General features: G+C 39.9%; 1 protein-coding gene across 2 annotated transcripts in view; it reads right to left on the bottom strand.

The window, feature by feature from the left end:
* The window catches only part of P4HA1 (prolyl 4-hydroxylase subunit alpha 1), a 90,641-nt gene that overhangs the window by 23,980 nt on the left and 52,912 nt on the right, over positions 1–13,749 (bottom strand). For both annotated transcript variants that reach the window (XM_006170075.3, XM_006170074.3), the window contains exon 10: positions 3,610–3,709. In XM_006170075.3, coding sequence (XP_006170137.1) covers positions 3,610–3,709 — 100 coding nt within the window. The remainder of the gene's footprint in view (positions 1–3,609; positions 3,710–13,749) is intronic.

The raw sequence follows: 13,749 nt of genomic DNA, 5'->3' as shown, positions 1-13,749 counted from the left end.
AAAGAGTAGTCTTTTCAACAAATGGTGCTGGAATGATAGATATCCACATCACATTAATGGAGCTGGACCTTTACTTCATAATATTATATGCAAAAATTAACCAAAAATAGATCAAAGACCTGAATCTTTTAATGCTCACAAGAAAATACAGGCACAAATCTTTGTGATTTTTAATTAGGATATGGCTTTTTAGATACCTAAAGCACAAGCAACCAAAGAAATAGACAAATCAGATCTCATCAAAGGTAGTCTTTTATGCCAAAGAACACCATCAAGAAAGCTTGAAGGAGGGAACCAGCAGTTAGCGTAATGGCTATGTCGCTGGACTCCCACGTAGTCGACCGCGGTTTGCGTCCCAGACCCAGTGGCTTAAAACTCACACCGGGCACGTGTGCGTGTGTGCCCAAGATCCCGAGAGAAGAATGGAGGAGAAGGGATTGCAGCGTGACCATCCCCCCTGGGGGGTGATTTCTCGCTTTCTGTCTCTATGTCTCTCTCTGTCTGTCTGGCAAGTGCACGCGCCCTATAGCGAAAAACCTCTCCAAAAAAAAAAAAAAAAAGGAAGCATGAAGGGGTCAACAGGTGATGTGGTGTTTAAGGCACTGGACTCTCACACATAGCCAACCACGATCTGCGTCCCAGACCTGGAGACCTGAAAATCAGGCCGGGCATGTGTGCATGCATGCCCAAAATCCCAGGAAGAAAATAAAAGAGAGGAGATTGTGACATGGCTATCCCCCCTGGGGGGTGATTTCTTTCTTTCCCTTTCACTGTTTGTCTGTGTGTGTGTCTCTCTCTCTGACAAGCACACACACTCTATGGCTAAAAACCTTAAAAATTAGAGAAAATGCAAGCTTGAAAAGACTCTAGAATGAAAGAAATATTTGTAAATCATGCATCTGATAAGGGTCTAGTATCCAGAATACATAAAGAACACTTAAAACTCAACAATAAAAAACAGGCAAAGGATTTAAATAGACATTTTTCAAAGAAGATACAGAAATGACAGTAAGCATGTGAAAAAATGTTCAACATTAGTAGCCATCGAGGATATGTAAAGGAAAACCACAATAAAATAGTACTTCAAACACACTAGGATAGCTTTCATTTTTAAAAATGAGCAATAGTAATGTTGACAAGGACGTGAAGAAACTGGAATCCTCACACATTGCTGGTGATATGATAAAATGATGTAGTCACTTTGGAAAACAGTTTGGTTGTTCCACAAATGTTAAACATGAGTGACCATATGATCTAGCAATTCTACTCCAGGGTGGATACAAAAGAGAAGTTTAAATGTTGTTCCCACAAAAACCTGCATATGAATATTCACAGCAGCATTGCTCATAATAGCCAAAAAAGTAAAAAAAACAAAACAAAACAAAAAAACAAACCTAAATGTCTACCAACTGATGAATAGGTACATAAAATGTAATACATTCATAAAATGGAATATAATTGTGTGATGAAAAGAACCTGCAGTTAGCGTAATGGCTATGTCGCTGGACTCCCACATAGTCAACCGCGGTTTGTGTCCCGGACCTGGTGGCTTAAAACTCACGCTGGGCGTGTGTGCATGCATGCCCAAGATCCCGAGAGGAGAATGGAGGAGAAGGGATTGAGGCGTGACCATCCCCCCTGGGGGATGATTTCTCGCTTTCTGTCTCTAATGTCTCTCTCTGTCTGTGTGGCGAGCGCACGTGCCCTATAGTGAAAATCTCTCCAAAAAAAAAAAGTAATGATATATGCTCTAATACAGATTACATGTTAAGTGAAAAAAGCTAGATACGGAATGTCACATAATGTTTTACTTAAATAAGATACCCAGGGGACCAGCAGGTGGCATGGTGGCTGGGGCACTGGACGCTCCCACATGAGTGACCATGGTGTGAGTCCCACACCTGGTGGCTTGCTCTCTCACTTTCCCGCTGTGTGTGTGTGTGTGTGTGTGTGTGTGTGTGTGTGTGTGTCTGGTCAAATGAAAATAAATTAATAAATAAATTAAATTAAATTAAAAGTAATTATTAAAAAAAAATCCAAAATAAGCAAATTCATAGGCAAAAAAGACTAGTGGTCTGCCAGGGTCTCAGGGTAAGGAAACAGGAAGTTACTGTTTAAAAGGTATGAATAGTTTCTTTCCAGGATGATGAAAATGTCCAAAATTAGATCATGGTGATGGTTTCACAATCCTGTATACTGTAAGTATACTATAAAACCAGCATAAATTTTATAGTATGTGAATATCATATCTTAATTGTAAAGAAGAAAAAATTATTTAAAAAAATTTCAGGAGGCCGGCAGGTGGCATGGTGATTAAGTGTGCTGGACTCCCACATGGCCAACTACGGTTCGAGTCTCAGACTTGGCATCTTGCTTTCTCACCTCTGTCCCTCTCTAGACAAATTAAAATAAGTAAATAAATAAAGTTAAATAAAATAATTCTTAAAAAAAAAAATTCAGGCCAGCAGGTGGTGTGGTAGGTAGTTAAGAGCAGGACTCTTGTATGCTAACTGAAGTCTGAGTCCCAGAACTGGTGGCTTGAAAATCACACAAGATGTGTGTACACGCGTGCCCAAAATCCCAAGAGAAGAATGTAGGAAGAGGGACTGTGCTGTGGCCATTCCCGGGGGGGAATGGGGTGGTGGTGTGGTGGTAATGGTGATTTCTGACTTTCCCTTTCCCTGCCTGTATCTGTCTCTCTCCAGTGAGGACGTGCACCCTTTGAAAAAAAGGCTTCCCTGGCCACTTGATAGGTAGACTGAAGCCTGCAGAATAAAAATAAATAAATAACACTGTACTTAATATTTGTGTTACTCATTTTTCATTTTTCTATATGTTTATACTTGATAGTTTTTTCCATGTTTTGACCAAAAAATAATTCTAAGGGTCACAGGACAATCCTAACTTTCCCTATTGATTGAATGGTTTCATCTTATAGGATTGTTATTATAGAGATTTTTGCTATAGGGCACATGTGCTTGCCAGAGAGACAAAGAGCAAGAAAGTGAGAAATAACCACCACCACCCCTCTACCCCTGGGGATGGTCATGCCACAATCCCTTCTCCATTCTCCTCTTTGGACTCCGGGCATGCATGCACAGACGCTTGGCTTGAGTTTCAAACCTCAAGGTCCAGGACCCCAACCATGGTTGGCCACGTGGGAATCCAAGGCCTCAAACATTACACCACCTGCTGGCCTCATATGGTCACTTTTTACAGTTACAAGCTATTGTACAAATTTTTGAGGACTGATTGTTCAAAGTCAGAAATCTCATCTGAAGTTTTTTTTGTTTTTTTTTTTTTGAGAGGTTTTTTTTTTTGCTATAGGGAGCCTGCGCTAGCCAAAAAGACAAGAGAGAGACAGAAAGCGAGAAATCACCACCCGGGGGGATGGCCACACCACAATCTCTTCTCCTCCATTCTTCTCTCAGGATCTTGGGCACGCACACACATGCGCCTGGCATGAGTTTAAGCCACTGGGTCTGGGACTCTAACTGCGGTCGTCTATATGGGAGTCCAGTGACATAGCCATTATGCTAACTGCTGGTCCCTGAAGTATTTCTTGAAAAAATATTTTTAAAAATCCTTACAGATAATGTGATTGCCTACCTGCAATTCCTCTGCTGTGGAAACATCTAATCCTGTTAGATCTTGTATTCTCATATTTATTCGAGACACCACAGGATTTTCATAGCCAGAGAGCCAGGCACTAAAAATAAGAAGAAAATATTAGTTTTGCTGATAATATTTCTTTACATGAAGACAAAAAGCTAAAATTTTAAAAGCTACAATGTGTACAATAAATTTATCTAAATACATTAGCTGATTTGCTTGTTTGGCTTTTACTAATGAATAGTATAATGCTGAAAAGATGTCATATTCTAAAGTTAGAGGCTGGAAAGAAAAAAAATAAAACTAATCTCACAGTTTCTATGAAAACAGTAGGATTAATGTAAAGATGCTATTCAAGGCTATTTACATATTGAGAATTTCTAAAAATTCTAGAAAAAGACATACCAAATTGAAAACAATTGTTCCTTCCAGGTATAGTATAGGAACTAAGTGGGATGGAAATCACAAGGTCTTAAGCTTGATCTATATAATACTCATACTTTATAAGAAAAAAATCATTTATTACTTGCTAAATGAAAATAAGTTTTAAAAGGTATCTAAACATACCCACTAAGATGACTATAATAAAAAAGATGGAGCCTATCTATAGCAGTGCATGGTGGATGCTGCTGCTCGATAGGCTGAGGCCACATGGAAGGTCTGGGTTTCATTTCCAGCCTACCCTAAAAAGCCAGGCATGGTGGTACATACCTGTAATGCCCACTACGTGGGATGCTGAAGCAGTAGGATAATGACAGAGCAAGACCCTAACTAAAACCATAACACAAACATAGAAAAATTTTTTAAAGAAATACAATCCAGCTTCTGATGCAGTATCAGACTGCAGTTAGAAGCCATATGCTGAGCATAGTTTGCGTCCTTTTCCCATTCAGCCTGAAAACATGCCTGAAGCATGCTTGGATACCTGGAATCTTGGCAGGCTGGAGGAATGGAGGAAGATTACTGTCTGATCAAGCCCTGTGAAGGATATTTCTCTTCTTTCTCTCTTTCTCTGTCTCTCTTGTATGTGTGCTCTATCATTAATAACAATAAATAGATGGGCAATAACAAGTATCAATGAGGATAGGAATTGAAAGAACTGAAGCCCTCATACATTGCTCGTGGAAAAGCAAAATGGTAGAGCCACAGCTCAGCAGTTCCTCAAAATGTGAAAGTTACTCTATGACTCAGCAATTCCATTTTTAGGTATATATCCAGAAGAAATGAAAACATGTTCACACAAAAACTTATACAGAAATGTTCACAGCAGCATTATTAACAACAGCCCAAAATGGAAATAGCACAAATTTCTATCACCTGGTGAAGACATACAAAATATGATATATCCATAAAGTGAAATATTATTGTGCCACAAAAAAGAATGAAGTACTGATACATGCAAGAACATAAATGACATTTTAAAAACAATATATTAGGAGGCTGGCAGGTAGCATGGTGAATAAAGGCATTGGATTCCCACATGGCCAACTGGTGTTTGAGTCCCGGACCTGGCAGCTTGCTATCTCGCTTTCCCTTTCTCCATCTCTGATTGGTCAAGTTAAAAAATAACAACAACAATAACAACAAATGGAATTAAATGAACGATTCTTTAAAAAAAAAATTAGGTCACTGGGAAAGTCATGACACTTTTTTATGCAAAAATGCGTCATGATTTTTCTCAACGACCTAATACATGGAGATTGCAGTCGGCGTGGATATTAAGGCACTGGATTCCACATGGCCAACCACAGTCCAAGTCCCAGACCTGGCACCTTGAAGAATCATGCTGGGCACATGTGCATGCATGCCCAAAATCCCAAGAGAAGAATGGAGGGGAAAGGATTGCAATATGGCCATCCCCACTGGGGATGATTTCTCACTTTCCCTCAAGGAGGTGATTTCTCATTTTCCTTCTCTCTCTGTTTCTCTTGGGTGAGTGCAAGTACCCGATGGCAAAAAAAAAAAAAAAAAAAAACTAAACTAAAAACAAAACTACACACACATGAGCTTCAAAAAGTTCATGGAAAATGGAATTAAAGTATGGGTTTATTTTGGTACAAAAATGTTTAAAATTCTTACACGGCTTTTTCATAATATGAATGTTCCATAAACATTCTAAAGATCCTTCTTATGTGTCTTTGTTTTTTTAAGGAGGAAGAAGTAAAGGTCAAGTTTTTACTAAGCACAATGTGAAACTGACATGCCATTAAACCAGGATAAATAATACTGTAGTAAAAGTTTTATTTCTCATATCCATTTCAGACAGAAATAAAACATAGAAAAGTAAATTGGGACTTTCCCAAAGACTAATAAATGGCTGGTATCATTGCTTACAAAAGTGTCTTACATTCGATGTAGCTTAGGGACCTGCAGGTGACGTAGTGGTTAAGGTGCTAAACTCCCACATGGTTTACCATGGTTTGAGTCCTGGACTTGGCAGTTTGCTTTCTCACTTTTGCTCTTTCTCTGTCTCTGTGTCTTTCTGGTCAAATTAAAAAACAATAATAATAAAATAATTATTTAGAAAAAAAAAAGTAGAAACAACACACAAATGTCCACTAACTGAACAGCTCCATAAAACATGGTTATCCATAAAGTAGAATGTTATTGTGCCATGAAAATGAATGAAGTAGTAATACATGTTTCAAAATAAATAACTGAGAAAATAATGCTAAGAAGCCAGATACAAAAAATTGTATGTTAGATTATCCCATATATATGAAATATCAACATTAGGCAAATCCATAAAGACATAAAAAAAATTAATGGTTGCTTAGGGTTGAAGTGGAGGACTGAAGATTGGTGGTTATGGGTACGGAGTATAGCGTTTTTATTTGAGATTAGGTAATGAAAATATAAAATTGATTGTGATGATGGATGCACAATTTTCTGAATATGCTAAAAGCTACTGAACTGTTCACTCTAAATGGATGAACTGCATGATACGTGAATTTTATCTCAACAATGCAGTTAAAATGTTTACTACATAAACTTCAAACACAATGTGAAAGTATATGAAGTCCCAGGTTAGCTGGTGGCATGGTGGTTAAAGTGGCTGGATGCTACATGCCCACAGTTTAAGCCCAGACCTGGCAGTTTGGAAAAAATGCCAGGTACATGTACATGAGCGCCCAAAATCCTGAAAGGAGAGATAAAGGAGAAGATTGCAGCATGACCATCCTCTTTGGGGGGATGCTTTCTCACTTTCCTTCTATCTCTCTCTCCAGTGAGTGCATATATACTCTAGCAATTTTTTTTTTTAATTTTAAAAAGGTAATTCATGGGGCAGAGTCATAGCACAGTGGTTAAATGTGATACTCAGAGAGCAGGAAATCCTATATTTGACTGTGCTTTGAATCCTGGCTGAGAGATATGAAAAAAACATGCCACGGCTGTATGTGTGCATGCACAAAATCTTGACAAGACTGAGAAAAGGAGGCAAATGACTGTGGTATGATGACACCCCATTAAGGGGCACTTTCTCTTGCTCTCTCTCAATTACTCTCTCTAGCATGTGCATGCATCCTCTGGAATTAAGGGGAAAAAAGGAATTCACTCAACCTCCATCCTCCCAACTCTATTTATACACTTTTAAGTACTTTTGGCATATTTCCAAGTCAATTCAATACAGTACTACCTCACTTTAAAAAATAGTGTGGTGGGCCAGCAGGTGGCGTGGTGGTTAATACAAACTGGACTCGCACATGGCTGACTGAGGTTCAAGTCCTGGACCTGGCAGCTTACTTTCTCACTCTTCCTCTCTCTCTCTGTCTCTCTCTGGTCAAATGAAAAATAATAATAATAAATAAAATTAAATATTTATTTAAAATAGTGTGGTAAAGTACACATAACATAAAATTAAATACTTTAGGTCTTTTTTCAAGTATTATGAGGTATACTCATTATAACCATTTTTATGTATAAAATTAAGTGCTATTAAGTACATTTACAATGTTGTACAACCATCACCACATCCATTTCCATTTAGTCATACCAAACAGAAACACTGGACCCATTCAACAGTAACTCCCCATCTCTCTCCCCACACGTATGATAACCTCTATCCTACTTTATGTCTGTACCTATGGGTACCTCCTATAATAAGAATCATAAGAGGAGACTTCAAAAACTTTGCAGAGAAGTGGAATTAAAAGAAAAAACATATAAACTTTATTTCTCAACATAAGCTACATCAGGTTTTTAAATTTTTTCTAAACAATTTTTTTATTATTATTATTTTGTAATTTGACCAGAAAGACACAGAGAAAGAGCAAAAGTGAGAAACCAAGCCATCGAGTCCAGGACTCAAACTGTGGTAAACCATGTGGGAGTTTGGCACCTTAGCTACTACATCACCTGCAGGTCCCTAAGCCGCATCGAATTTAAGGCACTTTTGTAACCAATGATACCAGCCATCTATTATGTCGTTGGAAAGTCATGATTTACTTTTCTGTTTTTCTATGCAAAAATACATCATGACTTTTCCAACCCAACAGTCTGTCCCTAAAGAACTGAGGGTCTTGGGTTAACCATGTCAACGTGGTACCCTTTAAAGATTTTTTTTGGGGGGGAGAGGTTTTTGCTATAGGGTGCGTGCGCTCACCAGACAGAGACATAGAGACAGAAAGCGAGAAATCACCCCCCAGGGAGGATGGCCACGCCGCAATCCCTTCTCCTCCATTCTCCTCTTGGGATCTTGGGCACACATGCACACGTGCCCGGCGTGAGCTTCAAGACACTGGGTCTGGGATGCAAATCACGGTCGACTACATGAGAGTCCAGCGACATAGCCATTACGCTAACTGCTGGTCCCTAAAGATTTTTTTTAATGAAGATCAAGAAACAAAGTCATCCAAAGAAGCCAAATCAGGACCGTAAGAAGGACTAACGATTTCCAATCAAAACACCTGCAAATTTGCCCTTGTTTGATAAGAGGAAGGATCAAGACCATTGCCATGGTGGAGAAGAGCTCTCTAGTAAGGTTTTCCCAGGTGCTTTTCCTGTTAAAGTTTTGGCTGACTTTGTCAAAACACTCGCATCATAAGTAGATGTTACCATTCTTTCGCCTTTTAGAAAGTCAACAAAATACCTTGAGCATCCCCAAAGGACTCCTGCCACAACCTTTGATCTCTGCCAGTCTCCCTTTGCTTTGATTGGGCCACTTTCACCTCCTAGTAGCCACTGGTTTGATTGTGCTTTGCCCGCAGGATTGTACTGGTAAAGCCAGGTGTCATCTCATCTGCTACAAATCTTTGATGAAATGCTTCAGAATCTTGATCTCACTGCTTGGAAATTTCCACTCAGCTCTTATCTGCAGCTTCTGTGCTGCTCTTCGGCTCTTCTCTGCAGCTGATCTGGGTGTAACTGATTAGCAGAAAGTTTACTCAATTTTTTCCGCTAGAATTGTGTAAGATGAATTGAGATGTCTATGGTGTTGGCAACTGTTTCCTGTTAGTTGTCAGTCTTCTTCAATTAGGGCACAAGGAAGATGAATTTTTTCCTTGAACACTGATGTAGATGGTCTGCCGCTGCAGGTATCATCTTCAACATTGTCTCATCCTTTTTTAAAATGAATTATCCATTTGTAAACTGCTAATTTCATTGGGACATTGTCTTCATAAACTTTTCATAAAGCATCAAATGATTTCACCATTCTTGCACCCAAACTTCCCTATAAATTTGGTATTTATTCTTGCTTCAATTTTAGCAGAGTTATGTTGGTCTGACAGTGGCTCTTTTCAAAGAGATATCTTCTCCTTATTAGATCCTGTCAGATCTAACTAGATCCTATTCAGACATGTATAACAAGTTACTAAGTTTATTTTGGTGCACAAAAAAAGCATTTTCCTTAATATGCATTTTCCAGGAACCTTTTGAAGACCTCATCATATAAAATTTGTCATGTCTGGAGTATTTCACTTAGAGTAGCATTTTCAAGATTCATCCATGTTGTAGTAGATATCAAAATTCCATTCCTTTTAAGGTACAGAAATTTCTATTACCTGTATATATCATATTTATCCATTCATCTGATAATGGACATTTGGGTTATATCTTAGTGGTTCTGCATTGCTAACAGAAGCATTAAGACTGAGTGATTTATAAAGAAGTCTGCAAAATTCATGATTCTGGTGGCTGTAAAGTCCAAAGGCATTACAAAATTGCACAAGGCAGAAATTTTAGCAGAGCTGAGTGTGGTCTGCACCTATGAGTTTCTCTCTTGTTGTGGTCTCATTTCCTCTGCTTAGAAACTCAACAGAACTCAGTAATGAGCTCCACTTTGGGATACCAACCATGAAAGATTTAAGTTTCTTTTTTTTTTCCTTCTCCAAGAGATTTTTGCTATATGGCACATGTGCTTGCTAAAGAGAGAGAAAATGAGAAGTCATCCCCCCCCCCAACCAGGGGATGGCCATGCCGCAATCCCCTCTCCTCCATTCTCCTCTCAGGATTTTGGGCCAGCACACATATGCACCTAGTGTAAGTTTCAAGCTGCCAGATCCAGGACTCAAACTGAGGTCAACCATGTGGGCATCCAGCACCTTAGCCACTACACCACTTGCTGGCCTCAGGACCAATTCACTTGGCACCTTTACAATACAACCAAGTTCCATCACATGAATTTTGGGGGACGTCCAGTCACCACCACCAATACCAAATTCTAAAACATGAACCTTTGGAAGAAGATTATTATCCAAGTCATAATAGGCTGCTTCCATGTTTTTGGCTATTGTGCATAACACTGCTGTAAACATTAGTGTGCCAGTATCTATGAGACTTCTTGCTTTCAATTCTTTTGGGTCTATAATAGAAATGGAAGTGCTGGATCACATGGGTAATCACATGTTTACAGTTTTGAAACACTACCAAACTATTACTGTTTTCCACAGCAGCTACCCCTCTTTATTTTTTCATTCCTCACCGCTTTCTTTTTTTTTTCTTTTGAGAGAGATTTTTGCTATAGGGCACCTGCATGCACTGGAGAGACAGAGATAGAGAGACAGAAAGTGAGAAATCACACCCCCAGGGGGGATGACCACGCCACAATCTCTTCTCCTCCATTCTCCTCTCGGGACTTTGGACACACATGCACATCCCCCCGGTGTGGGTTTAAGCCACTGGGTCTGGGACTCGAACCATGGTCGACTACATAGGAGTCCAGCAACATAGCCATTACGACAACTGCTGGCCCCCCTCCTCATTGCTTTTTAAACTATTTTTCTTTTTAAAATAAAATACCTTTAATTACAGGAATGACCAAGAAAGTGTGTCAAAAAATACTAATTAAATAAGATTGTTACTGGGGCCAACAGATAATGTAGCAGTTTTGTTACTGGACTCCCCACATGTCCGACTGGCTGGATTCCCAGATCAAGTGGCTTGAAACACGCTAGGTGCATGTGCATTCGTGCCCAAGATCCTGGGAGGGAATGGAGGAGATGAGACTGTGGCATGGCCATCCACCCTAGAGGGTGATTTCTCACTTTCCCTCTCACTGTCTCTCTCTCTCTCTCTGGTGAGCACACACGCTCTAAGACAAAAACCTCTTAAAAAAAATAAAAGGACCGGGTGGCTTAAACTCACATTGGACACATGTGCGTGCTTGCGTGGCCAAGATCCCGAGAGGAGAATAGAGAAGGGACTGCAGCGTGGCCATCCCCCCCAAGGGGAGATTTTTCATTTTCTGACTCTCTGTCTGTCTCTCTGGCGAGCATACATACCCTATAGCAAAAACCTCTCAAAAAAAAAAAAAAATTGCCCTCCAAAAAAGTAGTACTGATTTATACTATCCATTTCGTAAGATTCTTGCCAGTCTTATTCTTAGCCAATCTTAGAGGCAAAAATGTTTTAATAGTTTAAGTTTGGGATTTTTTTCCTACATTTTACCAAAGGGTATGTTTGCTCACTCAAGAGACAGAAAAGGCAACAAAGTATCCCCTCTCCCTCATGGGGCACAGATTGTGATAATCCCTTTTCCTCCATCTCTCTCTTTACAGGACTTTGGGCCCACATGTACATGCACCCAATTTGTTTCTCAAACTAATGGATCTGAAACTCAAACCACAGTCAGTCATGTGGGATCCAACTGACTTAACCATGGCCTCCATTTTTTTTAAGGATTCTTTTATTTTATTTTATTTACTTTTTAATTTCACCAGAGAGGAACAGAGAGAGGGAAAGTGAGAAAGCAAGTACCAGGTCCAGGATTCAAACCGTGGTCGACCATGTGGGAATACAGTGTCCTTAACCACCATGCCACCTGCCAACCCCCACGGCCCCCATTTAAAAAAAAAAAAAGTTTTAATTTACACTTCTTGTGTTATCATAAGAGAACTCAATGGAAAGTTTGGGGCTTGGCAGTTGAAACCAGTGACGACTGAAGATTTTTCTAAAAAACAAAAAAAACCCTGTCATTTTAATTGTATAATTGTATAATTCTGTTATATTCACTACAGACAAAAATGAATTCTACTGCTGGATGGAAAGTTGTTTCACCTAGTGTGACTTTCCTCTGAAAAATGTAGCCAAAATACAATTAAGACACTTAGTCGGAGAACTATGTTCACATAAAACATTCACCGGGATCCCATCCTTAACAAATCCTTTCTGCTAATCTGTCTTCAGTGACATAACTGTTGACAAATCATGTAACATGATTTTTTTTTTTTGAGAGGTTTTTGCCTTAGGGCGCGTGCACTCGCCAGACCGACAGAGAGAGACAGAAAGCGAGAGATCACCCTCCAAGAGGGGATGGCCACGCCGCAGTCCCTTCTCCTCCATTCTCCTCTTGGGATCTTGGGCATGCACGCACACGCGCCCAGCGCGAGTTTTAAGCCACCAGGTCCAGGACCCGAACCGCAGTCGACTACATGGGAGTCCAGCAACATAGCCATACGCTAACTGCTGGTCCCTGTAACATGATTTTTTAACACTATTTTTTCTCATGAATAGGACTTCTTATTTGTCACTATTAAAAGTCTGAACCTCAAACAGATTCTTGGATTGGTAGTTCATATTCATCAGCTCATTTGACTTTAGTATTTGTCTCATCCCAAATAGCTTTTCCAGAGCTACCTACTTTCACTATGAAGCTCTATGAATTTTCTTAATTCAAACTTGGACTTCTTCAGCATTTTCACTTCCCTAAAGAAGACATCATGGAGAAGATAGATTGGCAAGCCTTTTCTATGTCGTTTTCCAATGCTGTCTGAAATCAGTTTACTGATTTTTTTGTTGTTGTTGAGATTTTTGCTACAGGGTGTGTGCGCTTGCCAGAGAGAAAGAGACAAAGCAAAGAATCGCTACCCAGGGGGATGGCCACACTGCAATCCTTTCTCCATGTGCATCTCTCAGGATCTTGGGCACACAAGCACCTGTGCCTGGTGTAAGTTTTATGCCACCAGCCAGGTCCAGGACTCAAACTGTGGCGGAACCAGCAGTTAGCGTAATGGCTTTGTTGCTGGACTCCCAAGTAGTCGACCGCGGTTTGCATCCCGGACCCGGTGGCTTGGAACTCACGCTGGGTGCGTGTGCGTGCGTGCCCAAGATCCCGAGAGGAGAATGGATAAGAAGGGATTGCGGCATGATCATCCCCCCTGGGGGGTGATTTCTCGCTTTCTGTCTCTATGTCTCTGTCTGTCTGGCGAGCTCAGGCGCCCTATAGTGAACAACCTCTCAAAAAAACAAAAAAAAACAAAAAAAACTAAAACTGTGGTCAGCTATGTGGGAGTCCAACAACCATTATGCCATCTGCTGATCTCTGACCACTTCTTTCAAGTCATTTGGCTGCAACTCCCAGACCATGATTTCCATCTTCTTTGGGATTTAGGAATCTGTTGATGCTGAGAAGAACAGGTCTTCTGAATCTGACTGTTGTGTTTTTTTGTTAGTTTTAGTAAATCCAACACAGAAGAGATGAAGCAAATAACCATCAGTAGTCTTGACATCAACATGTGCATCAATTATGGTCTGCCATTTTTTGACCACGAAATACATTTTAGACTGGTAAGATCCATGCCTTGGAAGTTAGGCAGTTTTCGCATCCTCAGAAATTAGCTTAAATTTTCCAAATGCAACTCCATCGTTCTGCAGATCTGCAAGGCTTACTTCAAACATGGCCTTTCAGGCCATCAGATG

Source organism: Tupaia chinensis, unplaced genomic scaffold (genome assembly GCF_000334495.1).
Source record: "Tupaia chinensis unplaced genomic scaffold, TupChi_1.0 Scaffold148012_1, whole genome shotgun sequence".
NCBI classification, from domain to species: Eukaryota; Metazoa; Chordata; class Mammalia; order Scandentia; family Tupaiidae; genus Tupaia; species Tupaia belangeri.
This window is presented reverse-complemented; position numbering and strand designations above follow the sequence as displayed.